Here is a 15,868-nt window from a genome sequence, read left to right on the forward strand (position 1 = left end):
TTTATGAAATAATTTATATGGTAATGATACCAATGCTACACTGCACCAGTGTAAGGGCCTTATGATCTTTGAAAGTGCCTAGAAATGTCTGAATCCTGGAGAAAATAAGTTGAATATATATCTAAATGGATTTTTTCAGAATTTCTTGGAAAATTATTTGCTTTCTTATTAGACTGTGGATGGCAGCTGAGTGCAGAAAAATACCTTAGAATAAAAGATGCAGTCCTGTGGTAACCCTGAATTAAGATTATTGGAAGATGAAGTAGTGTTAAAATAAAGTCAAATGGAGTTCAGGAGAGAAAACCCAGGGTTTTGGTTACAGGGAGGCACCTCAGCTGCAATGGTGGCTCAACTCCAGCGGGAAGCAGCTGAATACGGGCTTTTGGCCGGGAACCATCCCACCCCCCTTGGGTTGGGGACAGCCTTGCCTTATCGCTGGGTTAAACAGCGGAGAGCTGAGAGACCATCACAGCCCCCAGGGTGTCCAGGGAGAAGACAGCTATCCAGTCCTGACATTTCCTCTGCACAGCTTTTGAGGGACTCACCTGCAAGACTCAAAATGACCCCATCTGTTTTCTTGCAAACCTCACGCAGGATTTGTCAAACTGACTGAAACCTCCCGTTTGGGCTGCTAGGTTGTGTCCAGCTGCATTAGTCGCACTGGAGTGAAAAACAGTCTGTCAAATTGGCATTGGAGCAACATGAGTAACCTGAAACAAAACTGCAGTTTTACAAAACTGTCTTTTTTAACTCACTGATTTCTGAGTACAGTTAACAAAGTTGTTATTTCATTAAAACTGTAAGGTCAATGTAGGGATTTTGTTCTCTTTACATGGGGACATCTGATGTTGCTGTATTAATTTTGAATAGCAGATGCAGCCTTCAGACTTTCAAATTAGTAGAGAAAAGACTCATATGTCCGGGTTATATATTCTGAATTTTTGCAGGATTTTCCTTGGCCTGCTGCCATGCTGGAGCTACACTTTTTTTGTGCTTATGGAATAAGCTTCCCCAAACTGGCACTCACCATTCCACTACACAGGCAGTGGACATAGCAGGAGAAGATTGATTACACAAATTTCTGCAGGCAAAGCACTAAATTCTTTGATATCATTCATAAATACTTTCAAAGGTATGAAGCTTTCTTTGAAAGCTTCACAGAACAATGGTTGAGAGTCTGCTCTGATTTCTAATCCTGCATTTGTTCCTAATATAAACAAAGTACAGCAGAATGAATAATGGGTGGTTGTTTATTAGTCATTAAAAATTATTTGATCAAAACATCTATTTTTGCTAATCCAGTAGGTTATTCTAAGACAATCGTTGAGGGGGGGGGGGGGCGGGGGTGTCCTGATATGATCTATAATATGAACATAGATGAAAGAGTGTAATAGAAACTTGACTTATTCTAGAGCGATGGGCAATTCATCCAGTCATCAGTGTTCAGAAGATAGAGCTCCATCTTAGCAAGCTTTAAAGATAGGTTATCTTTAATTGGCATAGACTGTTTGACAAGTTTGTGTCTGAAGATCTTGAAAAAGAGGCATATTTCTCCACCTTATAAGAAGATACTTGGGCATGTGTTGTCAAAAATCCTACTGCAAGCTGATATTTGATTTGTGTTGTCATGCTAGGTTTCATTCTGTGCTGCTCAATACCAAAGATCTCCCTGGTGATAAGTATTTACTGAACCTGAATTTAATGTATACACTACACATTTTTTCTGCATTAAGCATTTACAGTAGAGCAAATGCTAATTAGTCATTACATATAAATAACATAATTTTTTCATCCTTGAAATAATTGGTCAAAATCTCTTGTTATGGGAGACATCTCATGAACCGCTATTAGATCACTGGGTTTCTCACTCCTGTAGATTAGTACTGAGGCTGGTAACTTCTTGCAGTTTGTTCAAAACATATCTAGCTGCCCTGGACTCCATATTGGGTTAAAGTGCTCATATTATAGCCATTTCTACTGATGTCATTGCAAGGGCACTCTTGGTTATTTTTGAAAGGTAATGTCAACTGAGATATGTTCCTGAGGACTGGAAGAAAGCAAATGTCACTCCTGTCTTCAAGAAGGGCAAGAAGGAGGATGCAGGCAACTGCGGGCCAGTCAGCCTCACATCAGCCCCAGGAAGGTGATGGAGCAATTTCCAGACACACGGAAGGACAAGAAGAGGATCAGGAGTAGTCAGCACAGATCCGTGGAGGGCAAATCATGCTCAACCAACCTGATAACCTTCTACAATGAGGTGACTGGTTTGATGGATGAAGGGAGAGCTGGGGATTTTATTTGTCTTGACTTTACTAAGACCTTTGATGATGTCTCCCATGAAATCTGCACAGGAAAGGTGATGAAGTATGGGGTTAAATAAGTGGACAGTAAGGCGGTTTGAAAACTGGCTGAACAGACAGGCCAAGAAGGTGGCACAAAGTCCAGTTGGAGGCCAGTGATCAGTGGTGTATCCCAGGGGTCAATACTGAATACTTAGCTGCATTAAGAAGTGTATTGCCAGCAGGTCGAGGGAGGTGATCCTTCTGCCACTACTCGGCACTGGTCAGGCCATGTATTTTGTGCTGCTTAGGGGCATGAACCTAACAACAAAATCATCAGTATTTTAAGAAATACCATCATGAACTACCACCAGAGTGTCACTGAAAAGTCATCACAGTCACCTGTCAGGTAGTCAAGGTGTTGTTGCACAGCGTAGGACTTTGGGTGGCTATAGCCTACTTGTCACAAAAATTGGAATTGTATCTGTCTGTCCACTGAATCCCATGGGAAGAAGTGCTGGGTGAGGAGTATAGCAGCAGTTCTTTACGGGGAGAGCTGCTCTGGAGGAAACTTGGAGCATGGGGCAAAGAGACCACTCAGTCAAGGTATGGTGCAGTGTGCTTGAACCATGGCTGAGGGCACCTTCACGGGTGGGCCTTAGGACAAAGGGTCTAGAAGATGAGAGGCTGCCTTTACTTGGCTACTGACAAAAGTAAGTTTGTCAGTCTGTAATCCCTCAGGCAGAGCTGGGGTAGGAACCTGTTTAATAGCTGTAGCTGTATCTTGTCCTCTGCAACAGGAGATGCTCTTCTGCAGTGTTATTGCAAAGAAAGTGTTTCACCCCCTGCCCTCCTGCCTCTGCTCCTGCCACTAGCTTACTTTCTGCCCATTTATCAATCACCCAATGTGCTAAACAGTGATGCTGGGGAGGAAAACAGAAAAAGCCACCACTGAAAAAATTGTTAGAAGCAACCCATATTTATTTTCATTTCAGCAGGGTAGCAGGTTTACTCCTTCCCAGCTAGTTACACAGCAATGTAACACTGGGTGCCATGCTCCAGTTTTCTCCAGGTACAAACAAAAAACACAGAAGAATTTGGGTTAGAAGGGACCTCTGGATATCATCTGATTCAACCACTTGCAAAAGCAGGCCTGCTTCAAACTTCAGGCTAGTTTTCAGCCTTGGTGTATGACACCAACGTTCACATGAGAGAAATCAGCCCAGAGTTTGCACGAGCTCACAGATTACAATCCCATCTCTCCTTAGGATTTCTGATGCCAGGACAGCATTCCAGTGACAGTGCTCAAGTATCTCTGAAAATGACTGAGAGAGACTTAGAGAAGTCTCTCCTGCCCCTTCTCTACCACTTTGAAGACTGTCTGTCACCAGCCAATGGCTATGAATAAGAACCTCACCGGTGTGATCCTGAGTGGAGCCGGGAGCAGCACTCAGACCTCCGGCTGCTCATGCCAGGGCTTTGGCTGCAGCTACATTCATTCCTTGCACTAAGGCAGGTGTCACAGCAGCAAGGAGCACAGCCAGGCACTCTCCCAGAGAATCTTCCTGAGTCACCTTCAGAGGGACCAAGCATTAGCACAGCTTTCCAAAGGTCCACAAGGTCCACAGAGGTCACTGAAGAGATTTCTCGCAGACCCATGGGGCAAGGATTTCACAGCTGGAAGCACGGATGGCACCTTTCAGCAGACCGGCGCACTTCTGCACAGGGCTGTTGGACAGGACCCTGTGGGAGACACGGACGGAGCACACAAGCAGGGAAACATTAGAGAGGGATCCCCACTTTGGCTGGGGGAAGAACACCTTACAGCTTTGAAGGCAGGAGACTCGCTGCATGGACTTCGTGACCTTGTGTCAGGGAAGACCCATCCTGGGACAGAGGAGGTCTGGCAGTGGGGCTTGCTACACCCAGAGCTCACCGTGAGACTTTCAGTTAGCCAGTCTCATTCTGGGCTCTCCATTTCCCATCACTAAAGAGAGAAAAGTCCTGTCCCACAGAGGATTTTTTGCTGTTCCACTTAAGGCATTTGGAGACCTTGGGACAGAAAGTATCAAGTGTTCAAGTTTAAACCTGTTGTGTGGGTTCATGGAAAGTGAAAGCCTCTGCTTCATTAAGGTTATCCAGTCAAGGACATTTTCAATGCAAAAGGGGATAAGAAGGAGGAAATGATTAAACAGAAATCCACAGAGACACAAACTTGGTGCACAAGAAATAGCAGAGGCAATGGCAAAGACCAGAAGTCTTCAGCCACAGACTGACGGGCCGTTAAGAAACTCCAGGCGCAGCTTCGGAGAGGGACACCCTGGGCTTTGCAACGGCCAAGAAGGGGGCAACAAGAGGAACGGGAGGAGTTGGGATGCTCGAGGGGGGGGCTGAGGGACTGTGCAGAACTTGTTGAGGAAAGTTTAGGGGCAGGGGGGCGACCAGGGAGGAGAGGGTCTAACGAGGCGCGGGTGGCGTGAGAGCCGTTGCCGACGGCGGGTCCGCGCTCGCCTGACCCAGCCCCGCCGCTGCCCGCCGCGGTCCGTCCCGGTTCTCCGTAAGCCCTTCCCTCGCCCCCTGCCCCTGCGGTCTCGCCCCCCGCCCCGCGCGGGCCGGCGCCGTAAGGACGAGGTGCCAGCGACCGGGGGCACCCTGCGAGGGGACGCGGTGCCGGGCGCTGGGGGGAGAACGCGCGCGTCTGCCCCCAGCCTGGGCTGCGTGGGCTGTGGTTCTGCAGTTCCCTAGCGAGCTCTGAGTTGCGCTAGCCGGCGAGCAGGAGGCCCTGGCTCTGGGCAGGGGGTATCAGGTGGGCAGAGGGTCCGTGCTGGTATTTGGTGGGAGTCCCATAGGTGCGGGGTGCCTGCGAGACGAGCAGGCAGAGGGGAGGAAGGGGACTTAGCTGCCTATAGCTGTGCTTTATGTGAGTTCTGGTGGCATTACATGTGGGTGCTGCTGAAGGCAGCGCCTTGTCTGTGGCAGCCAGCTGTGCCAGAGTCCTTCACCTGCATGTGTGTCTGCGTCCGTGTTTGTGTCTCTGGGATACTGGCTCGGCTTTACTACTGGTTGAACCTGCAAACAGGAAAGTAGCAGCTGTGTCCGTCAGCCTGGGATAGAGACTCCCAGGTCTCTGGGTGCACCAGACTGGGCTCCAGCAGCCAGGCAGGAGGAACCCCTTAGTTCTGGAGCTGCTACAGCCTGTGGCCACTCTGAACATCCCTTAGCAGCTCTGTTCATTGTTGGTCGACTTCCATCAACTACAGATGGAATATTTCATGTAAAAGGGTTAAGGGCAGGGGAAGGATCTCAAGCCCTTTATCCAAAAATACAGAGGAAATACCATACTCACTTTTTGCCACTCAGTTTTGAGCCATCTTCCCAGGCCCAGTCACCACCAGTGCTATTCTTCAAACCAATCCAGTACAATTCAGTTTGCATCGTCTGGAAGAAGTCCTAGGAGGGATGGAGAGGCAGAGAGATCAGTGGACTCGAAGAAACCCAGTCAAGTCCTGGGTTCTGAGGGGGAAAGAAAGGGTCGCTGTGTGAGAGAGGGAGTTTGGGGGCCATTTCTCAAATGTCCTTAGAACACCCATGCCCTTCCTTCCTACAGGGACCAGCTTTGTGAGACTCAGTGTTTCGGAGTACCAGGCAGCTCCCCTGACTGTGGGGTCTGAGGGCTGAGCCCGTGACAAGCTCAGTGCCGGCAGGCAGAGAGAATCGAGTCCCTCTTGCAAAGAGGCCAAGGGAAAGCCTTGCTTCTGCCCGATGCAGGAAGGTGGTGGTGGGTCCCAGCGCGTTGCAAAGTCCCTCCACGCTCTCTCTTCCTCACAGAGGGGAAGAGCTGGGCAGCACAGCGCCTTGGACCTGCTCCCCCGTAAGCCTACCATCCCGCATGGCAAAGGCCCTCTGCCCTTGCCACTGCAAAGGCACCCACCATTTCGCTGGTATCGCTGATCACCAGGAGACGAGCTCCCTGTGCCCGGCAGGATTCCCGGCTGGAATTCCAGTCCTTCTTCTCCTTGGAGAAGGAGTAGCAGCTCTCTCTGTAGGCCATCCACTGCTCAGGGCAGCGTGGACATGCACAGCCTGCAAAACAATCGTACGTCTCTCTTCCCATTCATAGTCATAGCCTAGTTCATTACAAACACATTTCACAAATACACCTTCTCCAGAAAATGATTCTGCACAGCTACTGTAATGCCAACCCTGGAGCTCTTCTGAGACTGGCAAAGACAATGTAGTTACTTACCCCAGAGTCTCTGAAGGGCTCTGTGAAGGGCACCCGTTTGCCAGACGGGAACACGTGGGAGAGCGTGTAGGGGTCTCTTGGGACCTTCCTTTTCCTTCCCAGTGTTTTTGCCTTTTTGTTTTTCCCTCCCCTTTTTGTTCTGTCTTCTCCATATAAACTTCCTCTTTGGCCCATGTTTCCTTCTGTCCAACGGGAAAGGCAAAGCCCTGGCACCTGACGGGTTTGTGGCAGGTCACCCATTTCCATACAGCCCCCGCCGCTAGCGCTGGCTGCTGCTAGGGCACATCTGTAGCCCATTTCTGAAGTACTGCTGCTTTGTACAAGCAGCATTTCTGACTGCTACACTTGCCTGAACCTCAGCTTCGTAACATTTCATGGCAAACTGGTCAAAAGGCTTAAACTTCCTAGGAACAGGAATCATTTTATAACAGCTGCTAGTCATGGAAGTCTTGCAGTTTGAAGCACCCTCCTTTTCCTTCCAAACAGGAGAGCAGCTGGTGCTACTGGCCCATGGATGGCCACTGAAGACCTCAGCGTTCATTCTCTTGCTCTACAGCACTGATCTCCAAATCCACAGAAAAGAAATGGGCCTTCAGGTTATGTCCTCCAGCCTAGAGCTGTATTTGTCAGGATGTAAACGGTCCTGAGTGCTGAGCACACAACACGGCGTGCTTGCTACACACTGAAGTCTACCCGGTCACCCCTTTCAAAGGCATCTTTGATACTTTCTACCCCTTACTTTCTTGTTCCTGCTGAGGGCAGGTCTAACTAGACCAAGTTTAACATTTAAAAATCTCAGAAAAAAGCAGCAAGTCTTTTTTAAGAGAGAAAAGGTACTTCCATGCTCTCCTTGGACCTTTGAGATTTCAAGAGCTCTGTTTTGCTCCCTGACAAAGTTCTAAATTCAAATCAAATATTTTCAATGGAGGACATTTATTTACCCTTGATAATAAAACCCACTGTTGTTCCCAGCAATGCCAAGAAGAGGATCCCTAGAATCACTGCAATACTCCAGCAGGTAGTACATGAAACAGGAGAATCTAACAAGAAGAAAAAGAACATAAATGTGAGAAAGGTGAGGCTTTCTCAATGGGATCAGCTCTAAAAATACAACTTATATTGAACTGCAGTGTCTGTTTACCTCAGCCTGCACTCATGTCAGAGTCCAATACTCTCTGAAAGGGTCCTTTTCAATATTACACACATGGATAATTTAATGTTTAATACCAAATTTACTTATTTGAAGATACCTGATGTTGCATGAGATTCTGATTTAGCAGAATGATACAGCTATATGTTGAAAGCACAACAGAAGTGCAAATCACACTTAGCAGAATATAACAATTTCAATACACAGCTGAATCGCAATACAAATGTGATTCTCATTGCTAAGCTCTATGATATGCTCACCATCGCAACGCTGAGTGGCACCAGGAAGGAATATGTGGGTTTAAGCAGCTCAAGCCTGTTGCTCTCTTCAAAGCTCTCTTTGTCAGTTGTTCAGCAGTTGTACTCTGTTAGGCTGAGCCACGTATACACTCCCCCCATCCTGGTCTGGCTAACTCAGGAAGACATTTGCACTCTTTTGATTAACTCATGGACAAAAATTTACACAACCAGCTGATCCACTCAACTGATACAACTTTTAATCTAAAAAAAGGTTTCTCTCTGGTCCCCTTAATGTTAAATTCAACTTTCTGACAGCCATATTCAGTCACTGCATGCTTTATGGGTACATTGCATTTGCCCACCTCCTTTGAGCCTTCTCTCATTGTAGGGGCTTATTGATCAGTCACAACTCAGGATTACGTCTGAAGAGGAGTCCAAATACAATGACTGTTTTGATACGGCACCAACAGAAATTATTAGATCACACATTACTTACTCTGTTGGAGCTGCAAGTCTCCAAATTTAACATGCCTTGAACTGCCCATCCTTCCCAACTTCAGACAGCAGGATAGAAAAGAAAAAATTCTAGCATACAAATGCAAATCTCTAATTCAGACATGAAATCTGTTAGACTATTTATTCAGTAGTGCATACATCCTTCCCATTATTAACAGACTTTACCTTTGTTCGTGATGTTCTTCTTTTCTGTTCTTTGTCTTATCATCAGTTTCTTGGAAGAAGCGCTGTGTTTCACATTCAGATAAATGTGCTCCTTAATATTCCCGTCACACGCTTCTAAGTGTTGCTTTTTTTTACTTTGCTTTTCTTGAAATTTAGAAGTCCAGTTAACTGCAAAGTCCAGGTCTGGATCTGAATTTCCCTGAAGGTCAATAGAGCTTTCCTCCCAGCAGTTTGGAATCATTTCGAACAACAGACCATATTAGCGGAAGGGTAATACATAGAAGGAATGATGTCCTAAATCAGCCTTCTGGAATACAAAATCATTTAAGCAAGGACAATAGCTCATGAAGAGCTCTATCTTTTGTGATTAAACTGCTTCTGTGACGGATACTAGGTAGGTCAATGTTAGACAGGGGATGTTGCTTTCGCAGGCAAGTGAAGTTATCTAGCATTCTGCACATCAACTAATATAAGTAAGCAACTTAGTCTTGACTGAGATGACAAAGATGAGGAATTAAATTTCCTTATGTAGGAAATGGATAGACATGGGTAATTGTAGTGGGGCAACTTACAGAACGCATTTCTCTCTTTCACTGCAAGCACCGTCAATAAAAGCAATACAGATGCATTTGATCTATGTCAGAGACATACTGATTTAAAAACAAAAGTCCTTTGAGCATTTGGACAAGAAAATTGGGGCGGTTTACCTTAATTCCACAGGAGGAAGCTGAAATGTAATAGCAGAACAGGTGGTGCATCTGTCCTGGTCTCCATATGTGACTCTGCAGGATGCCAAAGTGATCATTAACATCAGACTGAAACAGGGCAACTGAGAGATGAGAAAAAAGTATTGTGGTGACCCACACAGGAAACTTGCATTCTTTTACACAGCACAAAGCTCTACCCTTTCAGAGTTACAGTTGCAAAACCTGTTCCTGTCATGGTCACACAAAACTCTGCTTGAGCTAATTGTAATATCACGTTCACCGAGCAACAGAATACATCGAACAAGTTGAATCTGTAGAATCCATTACTAAAATCATAGGCTTGTACTGCCAGTGCTTTTCCTACAAGAACAATTTCTCTGATCTGTCCAACAATATCAGTCTTTCCACCCAACTCTTTGGTCTGTGTAGAAAAAGTTGCTCGCCCTTGCTTTACAGATAGGTTGGGACTTGACTTCAGATGGAAAACAGAAATTATAGTACCTTCAGAACAGAAGAGGACTTCACAAATCACTCATTTCGTTAATTCTGAGAATTAATAAAAATTTGGAGACGTAATTCTATGAACATTTGCATAATTGTTTTTACTTTATAGGCTACCAGCAACATAATATTTAATTTTGAAACATAAAAATACTTTCCTTCCCTTTTCTTCATTTCCTTTCCCTTCTTTTTCTTCTTACCCAATTTATTTTTAAGGACATGGACAAGAACTGGTCAGGGATGTAAAGGGTGGGGGCAGGCTTGACTGCAGTAACCATGAGACGGTGGAGATCAGGATCCTGAAAAGAAGGGAAAACCCCAAAAAAGCAGAATCACAACCCTGGACTTGAAGAGGGCAGACTTTCGTCTGCTCAGGAATCTGCTTTCAGGGATCCCATGGCAGACAGTCCTGGAGAGAAGAGAGGTTCAGGATAGCTGGTTGGTTTTCAGGGATCAGCTCCTCTGAACTCAAGAACAGTCCATCCCAATGAGCAGGATACAAAGCAAAGGCGGCAGTGGACCTGCATGGAAGAGCAAGGAGCTCCTGACTAAACTCAAAAATAAAAAGGAAGTGTACAAGAGGTTGAAGCATGGTCGGGTGACGCAGGAGGAATCCCTAACTTGCAGGGATGGGGATAGGAAGCCCGCCTGGATTTGAATCTGATGGGGGATGTGAAGGGCAACAAGAAATGTTTCTACAGGTACATCAGCAAGACAAAAACTAGGGAAAAATGTGGGCCTGCTGCTGAATATGCAGTGGAGCTGGTCACAAAGACATAGAAAAGGGTGATACACTCTGTGACTCCGTGCCGCCTTCATCTCAGTCTTTGCTGGTGTGACTTGCCTTCAGCAATCTCAGGTCCCTGAAAACTATGAGGAAGTCCAGTGCAAGGTAGACTTATCCTTGCTGGAGGGGGATCATGTTAGGGAGCATTTAAATGAAATGTACACACACAAGTCCACAGGCCCTGATGGGACACACCATGAGTGCTGCAGGAGCTGGCTGATGCCATTGCGAGGCCACTCTCCATAACCTTTGAAAGGTCATAGTGACCGGGAGAGGTCCCTGAAGACTGGAAGACAGCAAATGTGACTCCTGTCTTCAAGAAGGAGGATCCAGGGAACTACAGGCCAGTCAGCCTGACATCAGCCCCTGGGAAGCTGATGGAGCAACTAATCCTGGAAACCATTTCCAGACACATGAAGGACAAGAAGGCAATCACCTTCTTGTCAGCATGGATTTACAAAGGGGAAAACATGCCTGACTGACCTGATAGCCTTCTACAATGAGGTGACTTGCTCCGTGGATGAGGGGACAGCTGTGGATGTAATTTATCTTGACTTTAATAAGGCTTTTGACACTGTCTCCTGCAAAATCCTCACAGACAAGCTGATGAAGTATGGAGTTGGGTAAGTAAAGAGTGAGGTGGACTGAAAACTGGCTATAGGCCTGGGTCCGAGGGTTGTGACCAGCGGCATGAAGTCTAGCTGCAGGTCAGTGACCAGAAGCATGCCCCGGGGGTCAATACTGGATGCAGTAGTGTGTAACATCTTCATTAATGACCTTGACAGTGGGGCAGGGTGCACCATCAGTAAGTTCTCAGATGATACAAAACTGAAAGGAGTGACTGATACAGCAGGTGGTTGTCCCAACATTCAGAGAGACCTGGACATGGTTAGAGAAATGGCCAGAGAGGAACTTCATTAATTTCAATAAAGGTAAATGTAAAGTCTTGCACCTGGTGAGGAACCAGTACACACTGGGGGCCAACTGTCTGGAAAGCAGCTTGGCGGAAAAGGATCTGGGAGTTCCTGGAAGATACCAAGTTGAACATGAGCCAGCAATGTGCCCTCATGGCAAGGAAGGCCAGCAGCCTCCTAGGTTGCGTTAGGCAGAGAGCTGCCAGCAGACTGAGAGGAGTAATCCTTCCCCTCTACTCTGCACTGGTCAGGCCATGTATCAAGTACTGTGTCCAGTTCTGGGCTCCCCTGTACAAGAAACATATGGACTTAGTGGAGAAAGTAGCAGAGGGCTACTAAGATGGTGAAGGAACTGAAGCATCTTTCGTGCAAGGAAAGACTGCGAGAGCTGGGACTGTTCAGCCTGGTGAAGAGAAGGTTCAGGGGGATCTTGTCAATCAAAGCTTTTTCCATTTTTTTATTTTTTTAAATAAAAGTGAGTGCGGTTTCTGAGTGCAGTCAGAAAAAGTTTCTGAGTGCGGTCAGAAACTGGAACAGGTTTACCAGAGAGGTGGTAGAGTCTCTCTGGGAGAGAGATATTCAAAGGCCAACCAGACAATGTCCTTCGCAGCTTGCTCTAGTTGACAATGCTCTGAGCAGGGCATTGATGATCACCAGAGCTGCCTTCCAATCTCAACTATTCTGTGACAAGTAGTGAAATTTCAGTATGAAAGAGAAGAAGATGAAGGCTGAATGGAACAGACATCTGATTCCTCTACAGCGGCTTTGGATGGGCAGGTAGGTTCTGCCCTGCCTTCCAATACAATAAATACAATAAATCTTTGGCTACTGGAAGGGACTTCTTGGGCTTAGTTAGTTAAAACAGACTTTAGGTTGCTCTGTTTTGTGCTGTTGATAAGGTCTAAAAGAGATTTTTCCCAGCCTCCACATCCAAAGATCTCCTCCCTCACTCCACTTTGTGCCACGTGGTCCAAGGGGCTGGCAGCTCCATGCCAGCTTCAGGGACAGTTCTGTAGGAGTGAGCTGCAGGATGCTGCTGACCCATTGTCATAGAAAAATTTAGGAGTCTGTGGCTTTTGATATTCCAAACTCATCCAGACAGTGCATGAGCAACTATAATGTAAAACATCTCTCTGGGGGCAAACCAAGCTGGTACAGTTCTTCCTAGTAATTACACCATGCACTATAACTCACAAGATCAGAATCAACTGTGCATACAGCAGAAATCACATAAGGATGACACTGACTGGGTTAAGAACTTTAGCACTGTTTTACAAGTCTGTGGCTCCTTGTGGGCAGATTTTTGACACAAACATCACACTCCCCAGCAAGCTGGATCTAAATTCTGCCCCCGTGTCCCTGAGTTCTTCATTGTGCTGCTGCAGCTGACAACATATTCTAGGGCAGGATGTTCTTCATTTAAAACACGGATGTATCAAACATATAAATACAGAATGTGGGATTAAATTCAATAAAAGACTTCCTTTTTATAATTCAGTATAAGAAATTAAGTAATTAAACTTATTAAAACATAAGTAATTAAACTTATTAAAACAAAACTAATCAAACTAAATGCTGTCCTCCAACTTGGAGCTGGAGTATACCTGTGCAGAAAGTACACATTCAAAAAACCCTCACAGACAATTCAGCTTGTATCTGGCTCTTCTTTCTTGTTGCAAAAAATAAACCACAGTAAATCCACACTTTGAAAAGATAACACCAGTTTACAGGAACTGCTTTTTCTAAAGGCGCTAGCTTCAGACAGGAAGCATTAGCTTCACAAAAAGCTTTGTTGCCTGATATATTGCTCATAGGAAGAAATGATTAAGAGGAAAGGCAATGAGGAAGCTCTGAGAGCTTCTCTTCCACGATGCGATATATATCATAATGCCATTTCTTTGTGTGTCTCAGCAGATAGGTCTGTTTTGCAATATGTCCATAGGTTAAGAACTTCAGCAAAACACATCCATTTCTGGTTGGTTTGTTTTTTTGTTTGGGGGGGGGGTTTGCTGCTCTGGTTTTTGGTTCTCTCAGACTCAAGACTTCTCATAAAAATACAGAAATACAATTAACAGCACATAAACTCATCTAAACAGAACAGCATACATTTTTTTGTAGTGTACATTACCACAGTGTACAGTACTGCTCCCATCTCCTCACCACATCTTGAAGACAGGTTGTGGTGAAGAGCTTAGAGCTGCAGCTCAGCTGCATATGTGCAGGATCACATACATGCTATGGGTGCAACAAAGAAAGGAACAGCTGATCATGACCTGACTGTGGTACAAATATTTAATTGCTTTCATTCTGTTACAATGATTCAGGTGAAAAGTAATGAAAGGTTTCTACAGTGGCAACAGCTCTGCTATAGCCTTTCCACATCAAAATATTCTCTTCTTACCTACTCAAGCCCCATGCCTCTCCTCCATGTACTGAATTTTGAAGTACTAATCATAGGAAACTGATCAAACTGCTGCTGCTCACACTGACACAAAAATGCTCCCGTAAGGCTATGTGGAAGGTGACAGCATCCACTTGATTACAGTCATCGAACAAGGAGCCTTTAAATGTAAAAGAGGATTATAATATAATATAAAAACAATAACAATAATAGCAATAATAATAGCAATAATAGCAGCAATAGCAATAATAATAATAATAATAATAATAATAATAATAATAATAATAATAATAATAATAATTTTTGTCACAGAGACACAAACTGAGCTGGACCCGCTGGTGAGTAGGGAATGTGTGGGGTGGGTAAGAGAGGTTGGGATCTGGGCAGGGGTGTCAAATGGAGAGGTGCTGTGCTGGTACTCGTGGGTCCATGAAAGCGTGCGTGTGCTTGTGAACCTAGAGTATTGTGTGTGTGCCTTCACTAGTGAATCCTGAGCAGCCAGAGAGGAGGAAGGGGACTGCGCTGTCTGTTAACTAACATTTGTGTGAGTTCTGGTAGTGTTATCCATAGGTGCCGTTGAAGGCATTGTCTTGCCTGTGGCCATCTGTCTATCTAGCAGTGTTAGTGTTGGGTATTTGTGTGCGTGCATGTGTGTCTGGGATACTAGCTCAGCTTTTGGTACTGGCTGAACCTGCAAATGGGAAAGCAGCAGATGTGTCCTTCAGCCTGGGACCTCCCAGGACCTCAGATGCACCAGTCTGGGCTCCAGTGGCCGGGCAGGAGAAATTCCTGAGCCCCAGAGCTGCTGGAGGCGGCATCCACTTAAAACATCCCTTATCAGCAAGAATATCAGAATTATGTGTATTAATTTCCCGATATACACCTGCTTATTTACCCCTTCAGAGAACTCCAGTTTATTTGCTTAGAAGACTTGCACAGAAGCATACTTGTCTCCTTCCCCAGACCATTGTGCTTAATGTTCTGTCTATTCTATGTTTGTAATGGTTTCTGCCAGCACGTGTAATGTGACAATCAAGCTTCTGGTCCGAAGTTTTAAGACCCTTAAAAAGTGGTGCTACATTTTGTTTCTTTTGCGTTGGGATAAATTCAAGAAGTTACTGTGGTGGGTTGACCCTGGCCAACAGCCAAACGCCCGTCCATCCACTCACTCACTCACTCACCTCTCTGACAAGACAGGCTAAAAATAGAAGTCAGGTGAGAGGACTTGTGGATTGAGATAATGACAGTTCAATCAAGAAAGCCAAAGCTGCACGCTGAAGCAAAGCAAAAATTTTTTTTTACTACTTCCCACCAGCCAGCAGATGTCCAGACGTCCCTCCGTCCTCCTCCTTGCCTTGACCTTAGTGTTCCCTCCGTTGTTTCTCGCTCTTTTTATCCCTGGCGGTTCTTTAATACATTCCCCCAGAAGCACCACCGGCCTGGCTGAGGGGCTCAGCCGTGTCCCGCGGCGGGTCCGTCGCGGAGCCGGTGGCCCCTGCTCTCTTCCCACGGCGACCACCGCCGCAGCCCCCCTCTGCCCACCCCTCGCCGCAGACACCCGGCGCGGTGACGTGCTGCACCCGGTGCGTTCCCGGGATGTGGAGCGGAGAAGGGGCACATGCTCCGGGAGCAAGCGCAGCCGCAGGCCCCCGCGTCCATCGCCCGTGGCCGCGGCTGCTGGAGCCGGCGTTGCACCGCGGGCACTGCCTGCCCTGCCCTCTGCGCGGTCCCCTCGCAGCTTCTTTCTCTCAAGAGCTCAGTTTGGAAAGGTGGCGTGATTTCTTTTCTACACGCATTCTGCCAGAGGGCTGTGGGTTGGGTTTATTTTCGTTGTTTTGCTGGGTTTTTTCTGGTCCTGGTGCTGTTTCAGTGTCTTCTACTTTCTAAGGCTCTCATTTTACTTCCCATCAATTCCTGTACTTGCCTGCTACACTTTTTAAAGCGTCACACTTAAACTGATGTT

The 15,868-nt window shown here is 46.1% G+C and overlaps 1 protein-coding gene across 4 annotated transcripts; it reads right to left on the bottom strand.

Moving 5' to 3' along the window:
• Positions 1-3,239: 3,239 nt before the first annotated feature.
• Positions 3,240-14,009, bottom strand: LOC115352409 (killer cell lectin-like receptor subfamily G member 1). Of its 4 annotated transcripts, XM_041129528.1 has the most exons (7): positions 13,906-14,009; positions 9,303-9,424; positions 8,596-8,902; positions 7,467-7,565; positions 6,211-6,362; positions 5,626-5,729; positions 3,240-4,022 (listed from the first exon to the last, which is right to left on the bottom strand). In XM_041129528.1, exons 3-7 carry the CDS (start codon positions 8,834-8,836, stop codon positions 3,911-3,913), a joined length of 708 nt encoding a protein of 235 aa, XP_040985462.1. In that variant the 5' UTR covers positions 8,837-8,902; positions 9,303-9,424; positions 13,906-14,009; the 3' UTR covers positions 3,240-3,910. The 4 variants fall into 4 exon arrangements, with proteins under 4 accessions (XP_040985462.1, XP_029896406.1, XP_040985461.1 ...); XM_030040546.2 differs by lacking the exon at positions 13,906-14,009 and having other exon boundaries at positions 9,303-9,834; XM_041129527.1 differs by lacking the exon at positions 13,906-14,009 and having other exon boundaries at positions 8,596-9,834.
• Positions 14,010-15,868: the final 1,859 nt, after the last annotated feature.

The sequence above is a fragment of the Aquila chrysaetos genome, chromosome 17 (genome assembly GCF_900496995.4).
Source record: "Aquila chrysaetos chrysaetos chromosome 17, bAquChr1.4, whole genome shotgun sequence".
Lineage (NCBI taxonomy): Eukaryota > Metazoa > Chordata > Aves > Accipitriformes > Accipitridae > Aquila > Aquila chrysaetos.

Excerpts from the sequence above, each read along its gene's own strand:
- LOC115352409 (XM_041129528.1), bottom strand. The coding sequence starts at position 8,836 with ATGATTCCAAACTGCTGGGAGGAAAGCTCTATTGACCTTCAGGGAAAT. Across the intron at positions 5,730-6,210 it reads TCAGCGATACCAGCGAAATG|GACTTCTTCCAGACGATGCA; the intron begins GTGGGTGCCTTT and ends CATCCCTCCTAG. Across the intron at positions 4,023-5,625 it reads TCAAAACTGAGTGGCAAAAA|GGTCCTGTCCAACAGCCCTG; the intron begins GTGAGTATGGTA and ends TGTCTCCCACAG.